Consider the following 15,477-nt stretch of genomic DNA (forward strand, 5'->3'; position numbering starts at 1 on the left):
CACTACTAAGATATATCACTGCTGGTGGGCTAGGATGGCATGGCATGCATTCAGAATCAAACAGAGGAAAAGCAGAAGAGGAAAAAAAGAAACAAGAGAAATTTTCTTTCACATATTTTTTTTAGAATAGAATAAGTATAAATATCAAATAAATGCAAATGAGAGTAAAATGTCCTGTAAATGCATGCTCTAAGCATACATACATTTCAATAATTATCTGCCAGTGGTCCAAACTAAGGAAAAAAACTAATTTATTTTTATTCTTTTTATTTTATTTATTTATAAAATATTTTAATGTAATCTTTTTTCCAGCTTTATTGAGATATAATTGCCATATAACATGTAAGCTTATGGTGTACAACGTGATGATCTGATACACATATTTATTGTGATATGATTAACACGATAAGGTTAAAATCTCTATCACCACACATAATCACCAAGTTTTTTGTATGTGGTGAGAACATTTAAGACTCTCTGTATAAAATAAATAAGCTACAAGGATATATTGTACAGCACAGGGAATATAGTCAATATTTTATAACTTTAAATGGAGTATAATCTATAACAATTTTGAATCACTATGTTGTATACTTGAAACTAATATAAAATTGTAACTCGACTACCCTTCAACTAACTAAATCCTTTTAAAATAATATGTCTTCGGAGTCTCATAAAAAAAAAAATCTACTCTCTTAGCAACTCTCAAATATATGATACAGTATTGTTAACTAAAGTCATCATGCTATACATTCCATCCCCAGAACTAACTCATCTTACAACTGGAAGTTTGTATCTTTTGATGAACATCTCTCCATTTCTCCTCTGATTTATTTTTTAATGGGAGTATAGGTGAGACCTGGTTAAAAGAGGTACACATGTATCCATTCAATACACACCAACTGGGTGCTTACTATGTGGTAGGAATTGACCTAGGCATGATTCCACTTGTTACTTAACTTAGTTTATTTCCCACATTGTATTTGGTTTTTAAAATATTTACTGGCTTCCAAATTATCTTATGATTGCTTGCCTGTTTTTCTTCTTGAATATGGGTAATCTCTTCATTAATCTTCTTATTTAATTCCAATTCCTAAAAAATGTGAATAATTTTAAAGTTATGATACAAAATTCAGCAAATTGTACATTCAATTCAGTGCTTAACAAATTTGGGAGTGTGATGACCTATTATTACTCCAGAGAACCAATGTTTGATTACTGTTGAAGCAGTGACTCTAGTGAACTGAAGATGGTGTTAGATACCCAGTACAGGCTGGTGCAAACTTATAAACATTAATGTTAGAAACTACAGAATTTCTCATCTCCAAAAGCTTTCCTGAGGATACCATTATACCAGAAGATTACCTGATACCATATTAAAGTGAAAATAAAGTGGTTATAGCTAAATTTTATTATCTTAAAGTTCTGTTGATAATGCCAAAAATTATCTAGCAGTTTTTTAAAAATTTGTAAAATCTTTTTTACTATGTATATTAACTCTACAAAAAAGGAACGTTTTTGTATTATAATCCTCTTATTGTTTATATATCTCATAAATTTTACAAAAATGTTCATTTTATAAACATGAATATATTTAATTAAATACCATTTTGAGTCTTTCTTGAAGTTCTTGAAATTTTTGTTCTTTAATTGTTAAATTGATGTTTTCTTCTCCCATCTTATATTGTTGACATGTGACCTTGGTCTTTATCAAGTCTGAGGTTACTTTTTTAAGTTCCTTAACATAAGAAACATCAAACAGAATTCAGTACACATGTTTCATCAAAGCAAGGCACTTTTCTGACAGTTTTAAAGTTCATTTTAAACCTATCACTATAATTTACTATATTTCATATATTAAGATACTACTACTTGCCCATCAAGGTCCTTTTTCCCTAGTTTCCTTGCAAGATAATTAGCCAATGCTATTTGTAGTTATGGAATAGGCAAACGCAATGACACAAAGATAGAATGCATGATCTTTGTTCTTAAAAAGAATACACTAACTAAATGAACTAACCAACCAGAAGCAGGGTGTTTTCACTGATGACTTATTCAACAAAAATCCTTTAAGATAAAAACATGATATAAAAGATTATCAATTCCCAAGTTATCAGCAGCTAATAAGAAAAATTTATGTAAGAAATAATTATAACGTGATGAGTGCTATAATACAGGAAGGAATGTATAGAAGTATAAAGAATGAAACAGTTTGGTTGAGGGCATCAAGGAGGCATTATACAGGAAAGTGGTATTTGAACTGAGTCTTTGAAGATAAATTTATGAAGAGGACAAAAAAATGAGTAGATATTCCAGGCAAAAAGTTTCAGAAAGTACAGAAACATGAAAGAGTATATTTTTCAGGGAAACAGAACTAATATGATATGGCTGGAGCTAATATGTTATGGGTAAGGGGGAGGAGTAGAGTACTGGTAGTTGTGACTAGAAATTTGGCAAAATTCAAATACTGAAAGATTTGTAGGCCAAGCTAAAGAGTTTTAATTTTATCCTATAGACAATGAGGAATTAACCACTGAAGGATTTTGAATAAGAGAATGACATAACAAGATTTGCATTTTAGAAAAATAACTCTGGCATCATTGTAGAGGATAGACTTGAAGGGGATACAAAAGAAGTCTTCACTGTGAAGTTATACATCCACTGAGTTTAACAGATACATCCAAACACATTTAAATCCCGAAACACCAACTTCTGAATGGTGTGTACTTTATTGTACTGCTGTTCTGTGTATATTGTATATTAAATACTCAAGGATCTGATTTTCACATTCTTGATTACACAGCACCTGAACTCCCTTTGAATTTTGAAGGCCCACTAGAGAAGCCGGAAATGCCAAATACTACTTTTATAAGCATGACACCAGGCTCTGATAATCAGAAGCACTTGTCTTGGATATTGGATCAGGAACTAGTAACATAAGAACAAGAACTGTTGCAAACCTTTCTGTTGGTAGATAGCAGGGGCTATGCTAGTTACTTCAACCTTCCATGGATAACAGTGATACTGCTGTAGCAGTAGCAGTATCTACTACGGTCAACAGTGATGGTACAAGCTGCAGTGTACAACAACTTAGTAGTGGAAGTTGGTTATATACCTTCTCTTGTTTCTGACAATTTTCCAAGTCTGAGATGACCAACATCCAAATTCCTTTGCTAAAAAAAATCATCTTACAATTAAGAATCTTGATTAATATACTTCAATTTTTAAAAGGTTGTATTTAAGTACCGAAGTTGGTTAATTAGTGTGGTGAGATTACAGGAAATTTTTATTTTCTTCATTTTGCTGTTAGGTGTTTTCTCTTTTTTTCTACAATAAACACATATTTCTCATGTATCAGTTTTCAAATAGTATGTAAAACTATGGAAACAGGTGCAGTCATTTAGTTACTAGTTAGAGGAAAGATGATGACAAATGACTGAGTCTTAAAGAACTCCAAGATTCATGGATTAAAGAAGCTGTTAATACAGAAGGCTGAGAAATACGGTCAATTGAGGCAGGAAGAAAACCAAGAGAATGTGGTATCAAGGAAGCTGAAAAAGGAACAGCAGAAGACAGGGCTGTCAATACCTCCACAGTTCTACATGTTATAACCTCAGCCACCTAGAGGGAAACTTGCCTGATTGATTACCTTTTACCCCCTAGTCCAAAATCCAGGAGAATGGATTCATTGGTCTTAGTTCACATATTCCCTTTAGATATGTGCACTACATAAAATGACTGCTAAAGTAACCGCGTGGGTTAAGAGATACGGCTTTATTTTCAGAAAAGCGGGCAGACAAAATAATGTACAAAGAGAACAATCAGCATGTGCTGAATAATGAAAGAAGTTTTAATGAAGGAGGTAGGCCTTGAAGAATGAGTAGTATACTGGATATCTTTCATTTGTCGCTCCTGATTCACCCTCTACTTTCTCTGTGGCCTGTGTGGCATCTGTGGATACAGCAAGCAAGCTCCCTTCTCTCTGGCTTGTGGGGTTCAATCTCTGGGAGGCATCAGTAAATCAGTATGCTGGGAAGATAGAGAGATGGAGGTGTTTGCCCAGCTCCCTCCCTACATGACAACAAATTGGCAATAGCTCTGTACCTTTACCAAAGGTCACAGCTTCTGAACTGTAGCTTTCTTCTACAGCTTTACCTATAGCTCCCTCCAGGTTCCAGCAGCTGCTTCCTTCCCTTGCCACCATCAGATCTAGCTTCTATCCCTTGCTGGTTTCCCTTAACTCTGCCTACAACTCTGTAAATAGCTCTTTCATCAAACTTTTCTCAATTTCCCATACCAATGTACCATCTGTTTCCTGCCTCAATCCTGTTTAATACAAGTAAGCTGAGCGAAGGCATTTCAAGTTGGGGCAGGGAATATGGAGGAGAGAAAAGGTAAAAAGGGAAAATTAAGAATTATGATAATGGCAACAAAGATTTTGGATTAAACAGAATGGAAGATGCTTATTAGGAAGTAGTAGGAAACAATGTTGAAGATGTAAAATGGGACCAGACCATGGAAGTTCTGGAAAGCCAATTTTAAAAGTTTGGGACTAAATCAACATGTTGTACACCTTAAGCTTAAACAGTGTTATATGTCAATTATATCTCAATAAAGCTGGAAAAAAAATTTTGGACTTGATTTGGTAGACAAAGGAGAACTATTCAATTTATCATTCCTTCTACATATGCTAAGTATCTAGCATGTGTCAGGCACGTAGAAGCAAGAATATTAAACTAGTAACTTAGTAAAGTTAGTCTAGCAAAAAGAGTGAATCAAAACTGGAGAATAGGGCCTCCCTGGTGGCGCAGTGGTTGAGAGTCCGCCTGCCGATGCAGGGGACGCGGGTTCATGCCCCGGTCCGGGAGGATCCCACATGCCGCAGAGCGGCTGGGCCCGTGAGCCATGGCCGCTGAGCCTGCGCATCTGGAGCCTGTGCTCCGCAACGGGAGAGGCCACAACAGTGAGAGACCCGCATACCATCCCCCGCCCAAAAAAAAAAAAAAAAAAAAACCACAACTGGAGAATAGAACACTGGCTACGAGGCTATTTTATTAATCCAGGCATGAGATGATGAATGTCTATACCACTGAGAAATGGATAATGAAAAATATGAGACATTCTAAAGGAAGATATAATTGAATAGACAAAGGAAATGAAGGAAAAAAGATGATTTCAAAGCGTTTAGATGAAGCTAGAAGAAATAAGAGACCATGAAATGTGAAACAGAAATGCATGAAAATGGAAAGGAAACGAAAAATCTACTTTACTGATGAAATAGATGAAAAATCTATTAAAGACAAGAAATAAGAGAGGGACAATATTCTGAGATTCACTCTTAAGAAAGCCAAAAAGCACAAATCACAAAGCCTAAGCCATAGGCTGTTACTGTTCTAAAAAAAATCATTCATTTATTATTTTTCAAATTATAAAAGGTTACATATGAATTCCCTCAAATGAAGTTTCAAGGTATCAGTGATGGTTCACCTTCATAGGCAGCAAGATGGTTTCCTTTGAAAGGAGAGTTGCATGATTTTTTTTTTTTTTTTTTTTTTTGGCAGCAGGAGGAGGAAGCATGGGGAGAATAAAGAATCCATCCAATGGGTGACCCTGAAGTTACAGTAAGTCATAAAAGGCGATGACCTGCAGGCAGTTGAAAATACAGAACGGGAGATTGAAAGAAATGCGAGGCTAGAAATATAGATATGAAGTCATCTATATGAAGTGAATGATGGAATTAAGGAGGATGAGCTAATTGAATAAAGAATATGAAGAAAAGAAAGAGACATTATGATACAGCTTTGGAGGAATCAGAAAAAAAAAGATAATCTGGGAACCGGAGGAATTTATTTGTACCCAAAGACCCTTAAAAAGTGAACTATCACACAGATGTTCAAAATTAATACATTTTATATTTTAAACATGATTTTGTACAAAATACAATATTCTGTAATGAAAAGCATGAATTGTCAGTATAAGTTAGGATGCTTTGGTTATAACTATCAGAAAACCATAATTAAACCATTAAATAATAATGAAATATATTCTGCAGCAAGAGGTAATTTAGGTATTCCACAGCAACTGTCTCTTCCTGGAACTCTTACTAAAGAGTAAGAGAATTTTTCTTTGAACCACCTCCTGCTAGCCAGAATTAGATCACATGCTCATTCCTGAACCAAATACTGGCATAAGGAATGGAGATGATATTAATTGGCTTAGAGACCGACTGATCATATGAGGTGCACTAGATGTTGAGGAATTATCACAATATCCACTACATGAACAATTTCAACTAACATTATAAAGTTTATAGGTTGTTTAGAATATTACTGACTACAAACAGTACACAGTACAAAGTGAGGATAAATGGAGACTTTTTTACAAGATGCTTGACTCTGAATAATTCAACTAACTGTTGGATCCAGTTAACGGTTTTTAAATTGTGCTCTGAGAAGTCCTAGCGGTTCCATGGAGCCCCTCCACAGCTGCTGATAGAGAAGAAAGAGCCAACTTGCATGGCTCCAGTGTTCCTAAAACTCTCCCTTCAAGCACAAGTAGCTCTGCTTTGTTTTAATACTGAGTTTCCACAACTTTAACAGAAGGTTCTACAACTCAAAGAAAGATAAAAACCAGTAGATCAGATGATCCTTATGATTCCATGAAATTTAGAGAAGATCTGAAGAAGACAAATAGTTGGGAGAGAACTAGTCATTGTAAAAACAGAATATAATTCAAGCATGAAGGGGGAAAAAGCAATTAATGAGTTGGAAGAAATTTCAGACTTTCTTATCTGATAAAAAATTTATCAGATGAGGCAATATTTTAGTTGTCTTGAAAGCCTATGCATATAACCCACCTATAGTTATGGTGCAGAAAAACTGCACCATCAAAATGTGCCTTAATTTTAACCTAATTTCACTTGCAAGTAACAATAATCCCATAAATTTCTATGCATGTTAAACTTTCTGAAGTGCTTTTCCACATATTATTTTATATTTGTTACACATATATAAAACAGGAAAGGCAGATATCATTAAATCCATATTGCAAATGAGAATATAAGGAGAAAAGCAACACTAGTGTGATCTAAGTCATGTACCTCCTTTGGATGACTATAGTTGAAAGGTTTAGTTTTAGAGAAAAAAGGTAAAGTATGAGTTAAAATAAACAGAATAAATGAGAAATATTATGCAGGGAATTATGTGTAGGCAGAATTAGGCCAATGGACTGGGTGAAGTAATGGAGACTAAAAGACTAGAGGTCAATCTAAGACCAGAGTGGGGTGTGTAAATGGTACAGGTGATAGAAAAGGATGCTCTGGTTGGAGAAGGAGAAGGGCTGAATGACAGAGCCCAAAGGAAGTGGTATTTAATGATGAGTTTCAAGGTAATGGAAATACTAGTCTAGATACGCAGAGTCAAGGTCTATGGGGACCTAGTAGTTTAGGAGGATGAATATTAGCAACTTCCCCTTTTAATAAACATATGCTTTCTAATGGTGAACGAAGCAAAGAAGAAACTTACACAGATGAATTGCTTATACTGTTACCGTTACCAGTAGAATGGTTAAGATCACAGGTTCTGGAGCCAAATTTGTTTGGGTTCCAAACCTCACTCTATTTTCCTTGTTGTGTAACTTTAGGTAACTTACTTAAATGCATTCTGCCTCAAGCTCCTCATCTGTAAAATGGAGATATAATTTTTTAAAAAACTAACAAAGTGCCTGGCATGTAATAATCTATGCAACAAGTATTTGTTGAGCATCTACTATGTTCTAGGCACTGTTACCTGTTATTACTACTAAGGTGAATTCAAGGGATTCTATGATTATTTTCTCTACTTTTAGAATAAAGTGGTCTGAAGTCCTAATGGTGTTATGAATAAGTATTCTTTATTTAAAGAATTAAGATTCATTATTCATTATTTCATAACTGATTACAATAAGAGTTTTTTTGTAGACTATGAACATCTCAAGGAAAAGAACCACATTTCATACTTATCCCATAGAACGTAATACAGTCAGGGATCTAAGAAGAACTAAAAATTTTAATGAACATAAGAAGAAAAGAGTGATGAACATGATATTTAAAAAATGTGACACTTTTGCCTAAAATAAGGTTTGATGAAATCAAAGTTGATTTACTCAGGATAAAGCAAATGGCAATAAAAATACTTGGTGACAGCAGTCAATGTCAGCCAAATAAGACTATTGTTAATGACACGATAGTTCAGTCAATTTGTAAAATTGTATAGAAAGTGGTAGGCGTAGTATAGTGCTCAGTATATTGTATAGCATATAGGAAAGTACAGTGCTGGGGGTTTAATCACTGATTGAACGAGATGGCTCCCTCTGATCAAGGTAACAACCACAACCGTGTAGACCACCATGTTATAAATAGATGCTTCTCATTTAAATGTGAACAGACCACTAAAATTTTCTTACCGATAATAAAAAATAAAGCTTAGTAGGTGGTGAGTCACTAACATCATGCTAACTTTAAAAGAACAGCAAAAAATAAATAAATAAATAAAAGAACAGCATATTTTGGAGCTAGAACCTTGACTGTCTTAATCAACAACCCTAAACTTGTGAGATTAAAATGGGTTAATTCTGCATTACAAATTCAGATCCAAGAATATTCTACAAAACAACTACAGACATAAGACAATATAATAAAACATTCTAGTTCATAAGCCATATGGTCATTGACTCAACAAACTTCCTGAATAAAAGAATTTATTGATCTTATTGTATCTACCCTGGATAAACATTCAAAAACAGGATGATAGTTAAATTGACTATGCATACTGAAGGATACAAAACTAAAGACAGTCATTTCAGCAATTAATTTAAGTTTTTAAAAATTTAAAAGAGATTAGTTCAAAGGAAAAATATCTGTTAGAGTATCTCAAAGTTTTAATCTCAACTCAGATTTTCAGGATGTTTGACTAATACTTATGTTGTTACTTGTTATTTAGTCAAACACCACCTGAGTAATAAAAATTCTTTTATGCTGAACTGATTTTTTTAAAAGACACCAATGATATTAGGTTTAAAATAATGTACATCTTTCTTTGCTTTGCACATGGTGTTCTAAAACCTTGCTTTCAAGCTGCTTTTTTGTGCACTAAAATGGTAATTTTTAAAAGAAAACTTCCAACAATTTTTCTGAATTTAAAATTTTTTTATATTGGGTTTTCCTGGAGCAAGATACACCTGCATAAAGTAAACAACTTAGAAATTAATTAGATGGCTTGTTTTAAATTAGTGTTCTGTTCTAGATTCACCCCTAAGATACAATGTCTTATTGATAAAAATATAATTAAACTGAGGTATATGGCTAAAACTTAAAGTAGCTTACAATTCTCTGAATTAAAAAAAAGGATTGGTTTTCTAAAAGTTTTTCTTCTGTCTAGGTTACAAAGTGCAACAAATGTCTTATGTCTTTCTGTCAATACATTTTTCCACAACTGAAAGCATGGAGCTGTTGTAATCAGCTAAGTTTTACAGAAGATACTCTAAAATACATCAATTCCTATTACAATAACTGTTATAAAACAACAGGGAAGTGGGAAGGGAGTGGCAAGGGGCAAAAACCCAGTATGTGGCTGACAAAAGTAAAAACTAATCTTTTCTTATGTCTTTTTCTTTTATATATTAATTATGTAATCTTAATAGCATATTAAATTAAAAGCAGAGACCTTCACAAAATGATTTTCGACTGAAAGTATGTTTTTGATTTTATAGCTCTTATAGCTTTTAAATATCCTGAACTTTTAGTACATTGTCTGTTTTCTAACCATTTTATTCAAAGCTGTTAGTGCAGCAAATAAGCATGCAGCACATGCTTTGATCTCATTAAATTACAACTTATAGTTCCTAGAGTCATAAATATCAAGCCCTTTTCTCCTTTACCCCTCCTCTTCTGGTATGAGGTAGTCTGTTAAATATCACTATCTCCTTGAGTCCTCTGACGTTTACTCAGACAAATAGCAGAGGTTATGAATGCTGCTCACAGATAGTATCAGGAATTCTTCATGATTGCCATAATGGTGAACCCAGCATTCAGAACTGTAATACTTAGTTTTATCTAACAAGTAAGTTTGGTCTGTTTAACTTTGTTCCACAAAAGGAAAAAGAAAAAAAAAAAAAGAATTCCATCTTATCACAAACCAGTAACTTAACTGTCCTGGACATAATCAAAGAACAGCATAAAAGAAAAATAAAAGTTATCTTTGGAAAAATTAATGATTAAAAGTGTTAACTGAGTAATGGAAAACAATGTTAGTAGGCTCAATTAGCCTCTGAAAAAGAAAATCAAAACAGAAAACACTTTTCTTAAAGTTAAAAATTAAGGCTACACTAAAAACTACAAAATTATTGTACCTAGTATGTCTGAAATATTAAAAACTATCTGTTAAAATATATTTGTAAATTCTTACCCTTTCAGCTTCTCGAACTTGGAACTCTCAAGGGTAGTGACATTCTCTCACCTTACCCTTCTCTACAATCTCTCTTCCAAGAACTATTTAGCAGCATGATTACTGACTTAATGCTTTCTATAGAGACAGAGGCCACCATCACATGACACCTCAGTACATTTAGGCAGCCCTGGCCAAGGCTGCAAGACCTGGGAAAAGGGGGCAAGTGTGCTCATGAGCAACACTATTCCACTTGTGTACAGAGACATGCTTTACTCCTTTCACAAAAATCCAGCAAGGGAAATGCTCCATGGATTTACATGAGCCTCATCTCCATCTACAGGTCAGTCTTAAACTATACATTAGAAATACAATAGTCTATTACATTACAATGCAACATTTGTTCTTATTTAATGAAAAAAACCATAATTTAATAGAGAAATTTATGAGGTATAATATTTTCATAATAATGCAAAAACTAACTGAATAAAGCACATATGACTATTTTAATACAATCATCAAATTAATGATCTAACCACTTAAGACACTGATAACAATATTAAACAAAAAATGAACCAAAGAGATATCACTGAAAATATGCTTATTCACAACTACTCAGTCAGTATTATTTATTTATATTTGCTTTCAAAGTTTATATTGATAAAAATGAATGGTCCATTTAACAATTCTGATTTGAAATGACAGACGAAATTTTCAAATTACAGGTTTTTCTCCTTATATCGTAAGAGCCATCTCTAATATTCTTAAATGTGACTGAAAAGAAATATTCTTTACATATAAACTGTCCTCTTGGGACTTCCCTGGTGGTCCACTGGTTAAGAATCCACCTTCCAATGCAGGGGACGTGGGTTCGATCCCTGGTCAGGGAACTAAGATCCCACATGCCAGGGGGCAACTAAGCCTGTGCGCTCTAGAGCACGCACACCACAACTAGAGAGCCTGCACGCCAATTAGAGAGAAGCCCGTGCGTCGCAACAAAGAGCCCACGCGTCACAACGAAAGATCCCACATGCCACAACAAAGATCCCACACACTGCGACTAAGACCCGATGCAGCCAAACAAATAAATATTTTTTAACAACCTATCCTTTTAGGTAGTTTGCTAGATAGAAGATTTTTAAGGGCTAGGGACATACACTTATTACCATTCTAATATTCTGTACTGGGCTACCCCTATGCTCTTACTTTCTGATCCCTCGGGTATAAGGAGAGAGTCCAAGGAATTTGAAACCAATTTATTGGCAGTTATAAGAACAAGACCTAGATATAACAGAGTTACAAATATTAATGGTCTTTGAACTCTGGCTTAGCATTTAGAAGTCACGTCAATCTTTAGCCCCTGTGGTCCTGCTTTCCTGGAAATGGTACTAAAAGATAAAGTAGTAAAATTTCCTGATTTCTTGAATTACATATTAAAGTATATGTCATTCATCTGGTAGCACAAACACTCTTCAAAGCTTAAGCCTGTGTCTCTGTAAATAATAAGTTGTCTTAATAAATTTTTAATTTTTGTAAAATTATAGTTAAATATAAAAACAGAGGGTCTTCTGGTTTCTGGTCCAGCATGTAATGAGCTTAGTTAGAAGTTTCCACTTGATCCCACCACAAGTAAAAAGCTGAACAAACTGAAAATCAACAACTCCTCTTACATCTGCTAGACAAATGAGGTCATAAAGCAAATTGCTGCCTCAAAAATTGGAGAGATGGACAGGTAAATACAGAGAAACAGAAACCTCCACAGGAACCAACGCCAGGGTAGGAAAAACTGAACTGTAATTGACTAATTCCCAGAGGCTCAGAGTGGACAATTCAGAGTTAAAAAATTCAGCAGGACACAGTCATTGGGTTCTCAAACTTTTGTGAAATTTTACCTCCAGGTCCTCTCATAGTGAATATCAGAGAAAATTCCCTCCTGCTAAAAGCAGGAGGAAAAGGAGAGAAAAAGTAACCATTTTGAAATACACCAACTCATTTTTTTCTTATCAACAAGTCCTGCCCTCAGGAGAAACTATTTGACCTGAGTCTAAACTACCTGAGGGAAGGGTAATACCCAACTCTATCCCCCTCCAACCATCCTTGTGCGTATGGGGTGGGTGGGCAGGGACTGAGAAGCACTGGTGAAATTCACAGTCCAGGGGCAACAGGCTCATCTAATCATCGGGCACCCATCCCCCTATCTTACCACTACATTACTATACGCCTATTGACTGCAGTTTCTTTCACCCAGTATATCATGTCTGCCTTCCAACAAATAAATTACAAGGCATACTAAAAGGCAAAAGACACAATTTGAAGAGACTGAACAAGCCTCAGAACCAGAGTCAGATACGGCAGGAATATTAAAACTATCAGACCCAAAATTTTTTAAAACTATGATTAATATGCTAAAAGCTTTAATGGAAAAAACAGACAAAACATGGGAGAATAGATGGATAATGTAAATGGAGAGATGGAAATTCTAAACAAGAATAAAAATGAAATGCTTCAGATCAAAAACACTGCAACAGAAATGAAGAATGACTTTGATGGTCTCAATAGTAGACTGGACAAGGCTGAGTAAATAATCTCTGAGCTTGAGAATATGACAATAGAAATTCCAAAACTGAAAACAAAGAGTAAAGACTGAAAAAGCATAAGAGACTATCCATCACCTGCGGGTCAGCTAATGTAACATACAAATTGTAACATATACATAATGTGAGTACCAGAAGGAGATGAAAGAAAGAAAAAGAAGCAATATTTGAAGCACTGATGATTGAGACTTTCCCCAAATTAATGTCAGACACCAAACCACAATCCAAGAAGCTCAGAGAACATCAAGAAGAAAAAGTGACTAAAAAAATTAAACCCAGGGGCTTCCCTGGTGGCGCAGTGGTTGAGAGTCCGCCTGCCGATGCAGGGGACGCGAGTTTGTGCCCCGGTCCGGGAAGATCCCACGTGCCGCGGAATGGCTGGGCCCGTGAGCCATGGCCGCTGTGCCTGCGCGTCCAGAGCCTGTGCTCCGCAACGGGAGAGGCCACAGCAGTCAGAGGCCCGCGTACCGCAAAAAAAATAAAAATTGAAAAATTAAACCCAGGCATATCATATTCAAATTTTAGAAAATCAAAGATATTTAAGTGACACTCAGTAAATGTTGTTTCAAAGCATTTATTCAGTGTCAGTAAAGACAGGTACTTAATTCTCTCAGGGATAAGGAGGTGGTCCAAAGTGGTATTATTTCAGTTGGGGCTTTGAAAAGATTAGGAAAAGGAAATAAGTCATTCTCTGTAGAAAGAACAAGACTTTGCCTACTTCACCTTGCTCTCATACCGGTCTCCCCTGTTATCAGTGGGGATATTTTTAGTTGCAAATAATGGAAAATTAAGCTGGCCCTAAGGAAACTGGCTTAAATAATAATGCGGATTTACTGGCTCACATAACTGAAAAGTCTAGAGGCAGGGCAAGTGCAGGGTTGGTCCATTCAGGAACTCAAAAGTGTCATGAAAGAACAGGTTTCTTTATATCACAGCAATTTGGCATCCACATTTCAAGTTCCTCCTTTTTAGCTTCTCATGATTGTAGGATGACTGCCAGCCCCAGTAGGAGTTACCTTCTTCCTGGTTCATAACCACTGGGTAAGGTCATTTATCCACTCCTAAGCCAAAGGCTGTGGCTAGAGTAATGAAATATGTTTATGGCCTTGTGCCAATTTAGGGCTCCTCTCTAAAGCTGGAGGCATCAAAACAAAACTCTGGATAAGTTTAGAAAGGAGAAGGGGGATATTGACGCTCAGTAAGCTACCAATAAATATCCAATGCACTCCTTAACTCAAAATGCTCCAGCCATACCAGACTTTTTCTTGTTCCTCATATACATTAAACTCTTTCCTGTCTCGAGGCTTTTGCTGTTCCCTTGCCTGAAACATCATCCTCTTCCCTCCCCCACCACTTTACCCCCAATGTAATGAAGTCACCTATGATAATGTCATCACATCCTCTACTTTTTCTTCATATCACTTATAACAGTTTTAACTTATTTGATCTGTGTGATGGTTTTATATGTAACTCCTCCATTGGACTATAACTCAAAGAAGCAGGAACATGTTTCATTTTCTTCATACCTGTACCCTAAGTGCCATATAGTACCTGGCACACAGAGCCGCTCAAAAGTTGCATGAATGAATGAATGGTGCTAATGAGATTAACATATAGTGAATGCTTATTGGTTATTCATATCATCATAAAAATGCATGCCACTGGTCACAAGTCAAAGAAACAATATTTTGAATGGGTTAGAACAAATTCATTCATTGCATTTATTGAAATCATAACTCAAAGTTTATAAATCTGTATTTAAAACATTTCATTTATCTTTATACAAAAAAAACCCACCCAACTTTTCTGGTATTATTTCATAAAACTAGTTTTATATAATACAATAAACTATATCAATCATACCTTCTTTAAACTGTGTATTTCAGATTCTTGTTTTTTATTTAAAGCTGAAAGTCTTTTGTTTAACTGTATTGCTTCTTGTACTGTAACATGAAAGACACTTAGGAAAACATTATATTCATTGTACATTTTAAGGAAATATTACTAACATGGACAAGGAAAATAGCCTCAATGCAATATATATAATTATTACTGAATTTAATAATATTAATTAAACTGCCATTTACTATTACCAGTATCAGATAAGTTCAATTTATTCATTATAAATAAGTCCATTTAAACATTTCCTCTTAAATATGTTAAGTTTAAGTAAGATAGCACCTACCATTTTGCTCTAACTTTTCATGATTCTCTTTTACTAATCCAAATTGACCTGTTATTGTAGCATAGTATTTCTCAATTTCATTCAGTTGCTTCTGATGATCTTCTTTAGCCAGAAAATGTAACTGGACTTTTTGTTCCTATTTTGAAGAGTTATTTTAAATGTTATACATATATAACACAAACATACATATATATATACACACATATTTATTAAACATACATAACAATTTATTGTTTTTAATAACTGTTGTTATTAACATAAGTATGTCATGAAAAAG

At 34.7% G+C, this 15,477-nt stretch overlaps 1 protein-coding gene across 1 annotated transcript in view; it reads right to left on the reverse strand.

Moving 5' to 3' along the window:
- CCDC73 (coiled-coil domain containing 73) overlaps positions 1-15,477 on the reverse strand; it is a 105,520-nt gene that overhangs the window by 41,203 nt on the left and 48,840 nt on the right. The window contains exons 7-10 of the mRNA XM_060018646.2: positions 15,201-15,336; positions 14,879-14,958; positions 1,607-1,738; positions 1,034-1,093 (exon numbers count right to left, since the gene is read on the reverse strand). Coding sequence (XP_059874629.1) covers positions 1,034-1,093; positions 1,607-1,738; positions 14,879-14,958; positions 15,201-15,336 — 408 coding nt within the window. The remainder of the gene's footprint in view (positions 1-1,033; positions 1,094-1,606; positions 1,739-14,878; positions 14,959-15,200; positions 15,337-15,477) is intronic.

Source organism: Delphinus delphis, chromosome 8 (genome assembly GCF_949987515.2).
Source record: "Delphinus delphis chromosome 8, mDelDel1.2, whole genome shotgun sequence".
NCBI lineage: Eukaryota > Metazoa > Chordata > Mammalia > Artiodactyla > Delphinidae > Delphinus > Delphinus delphis.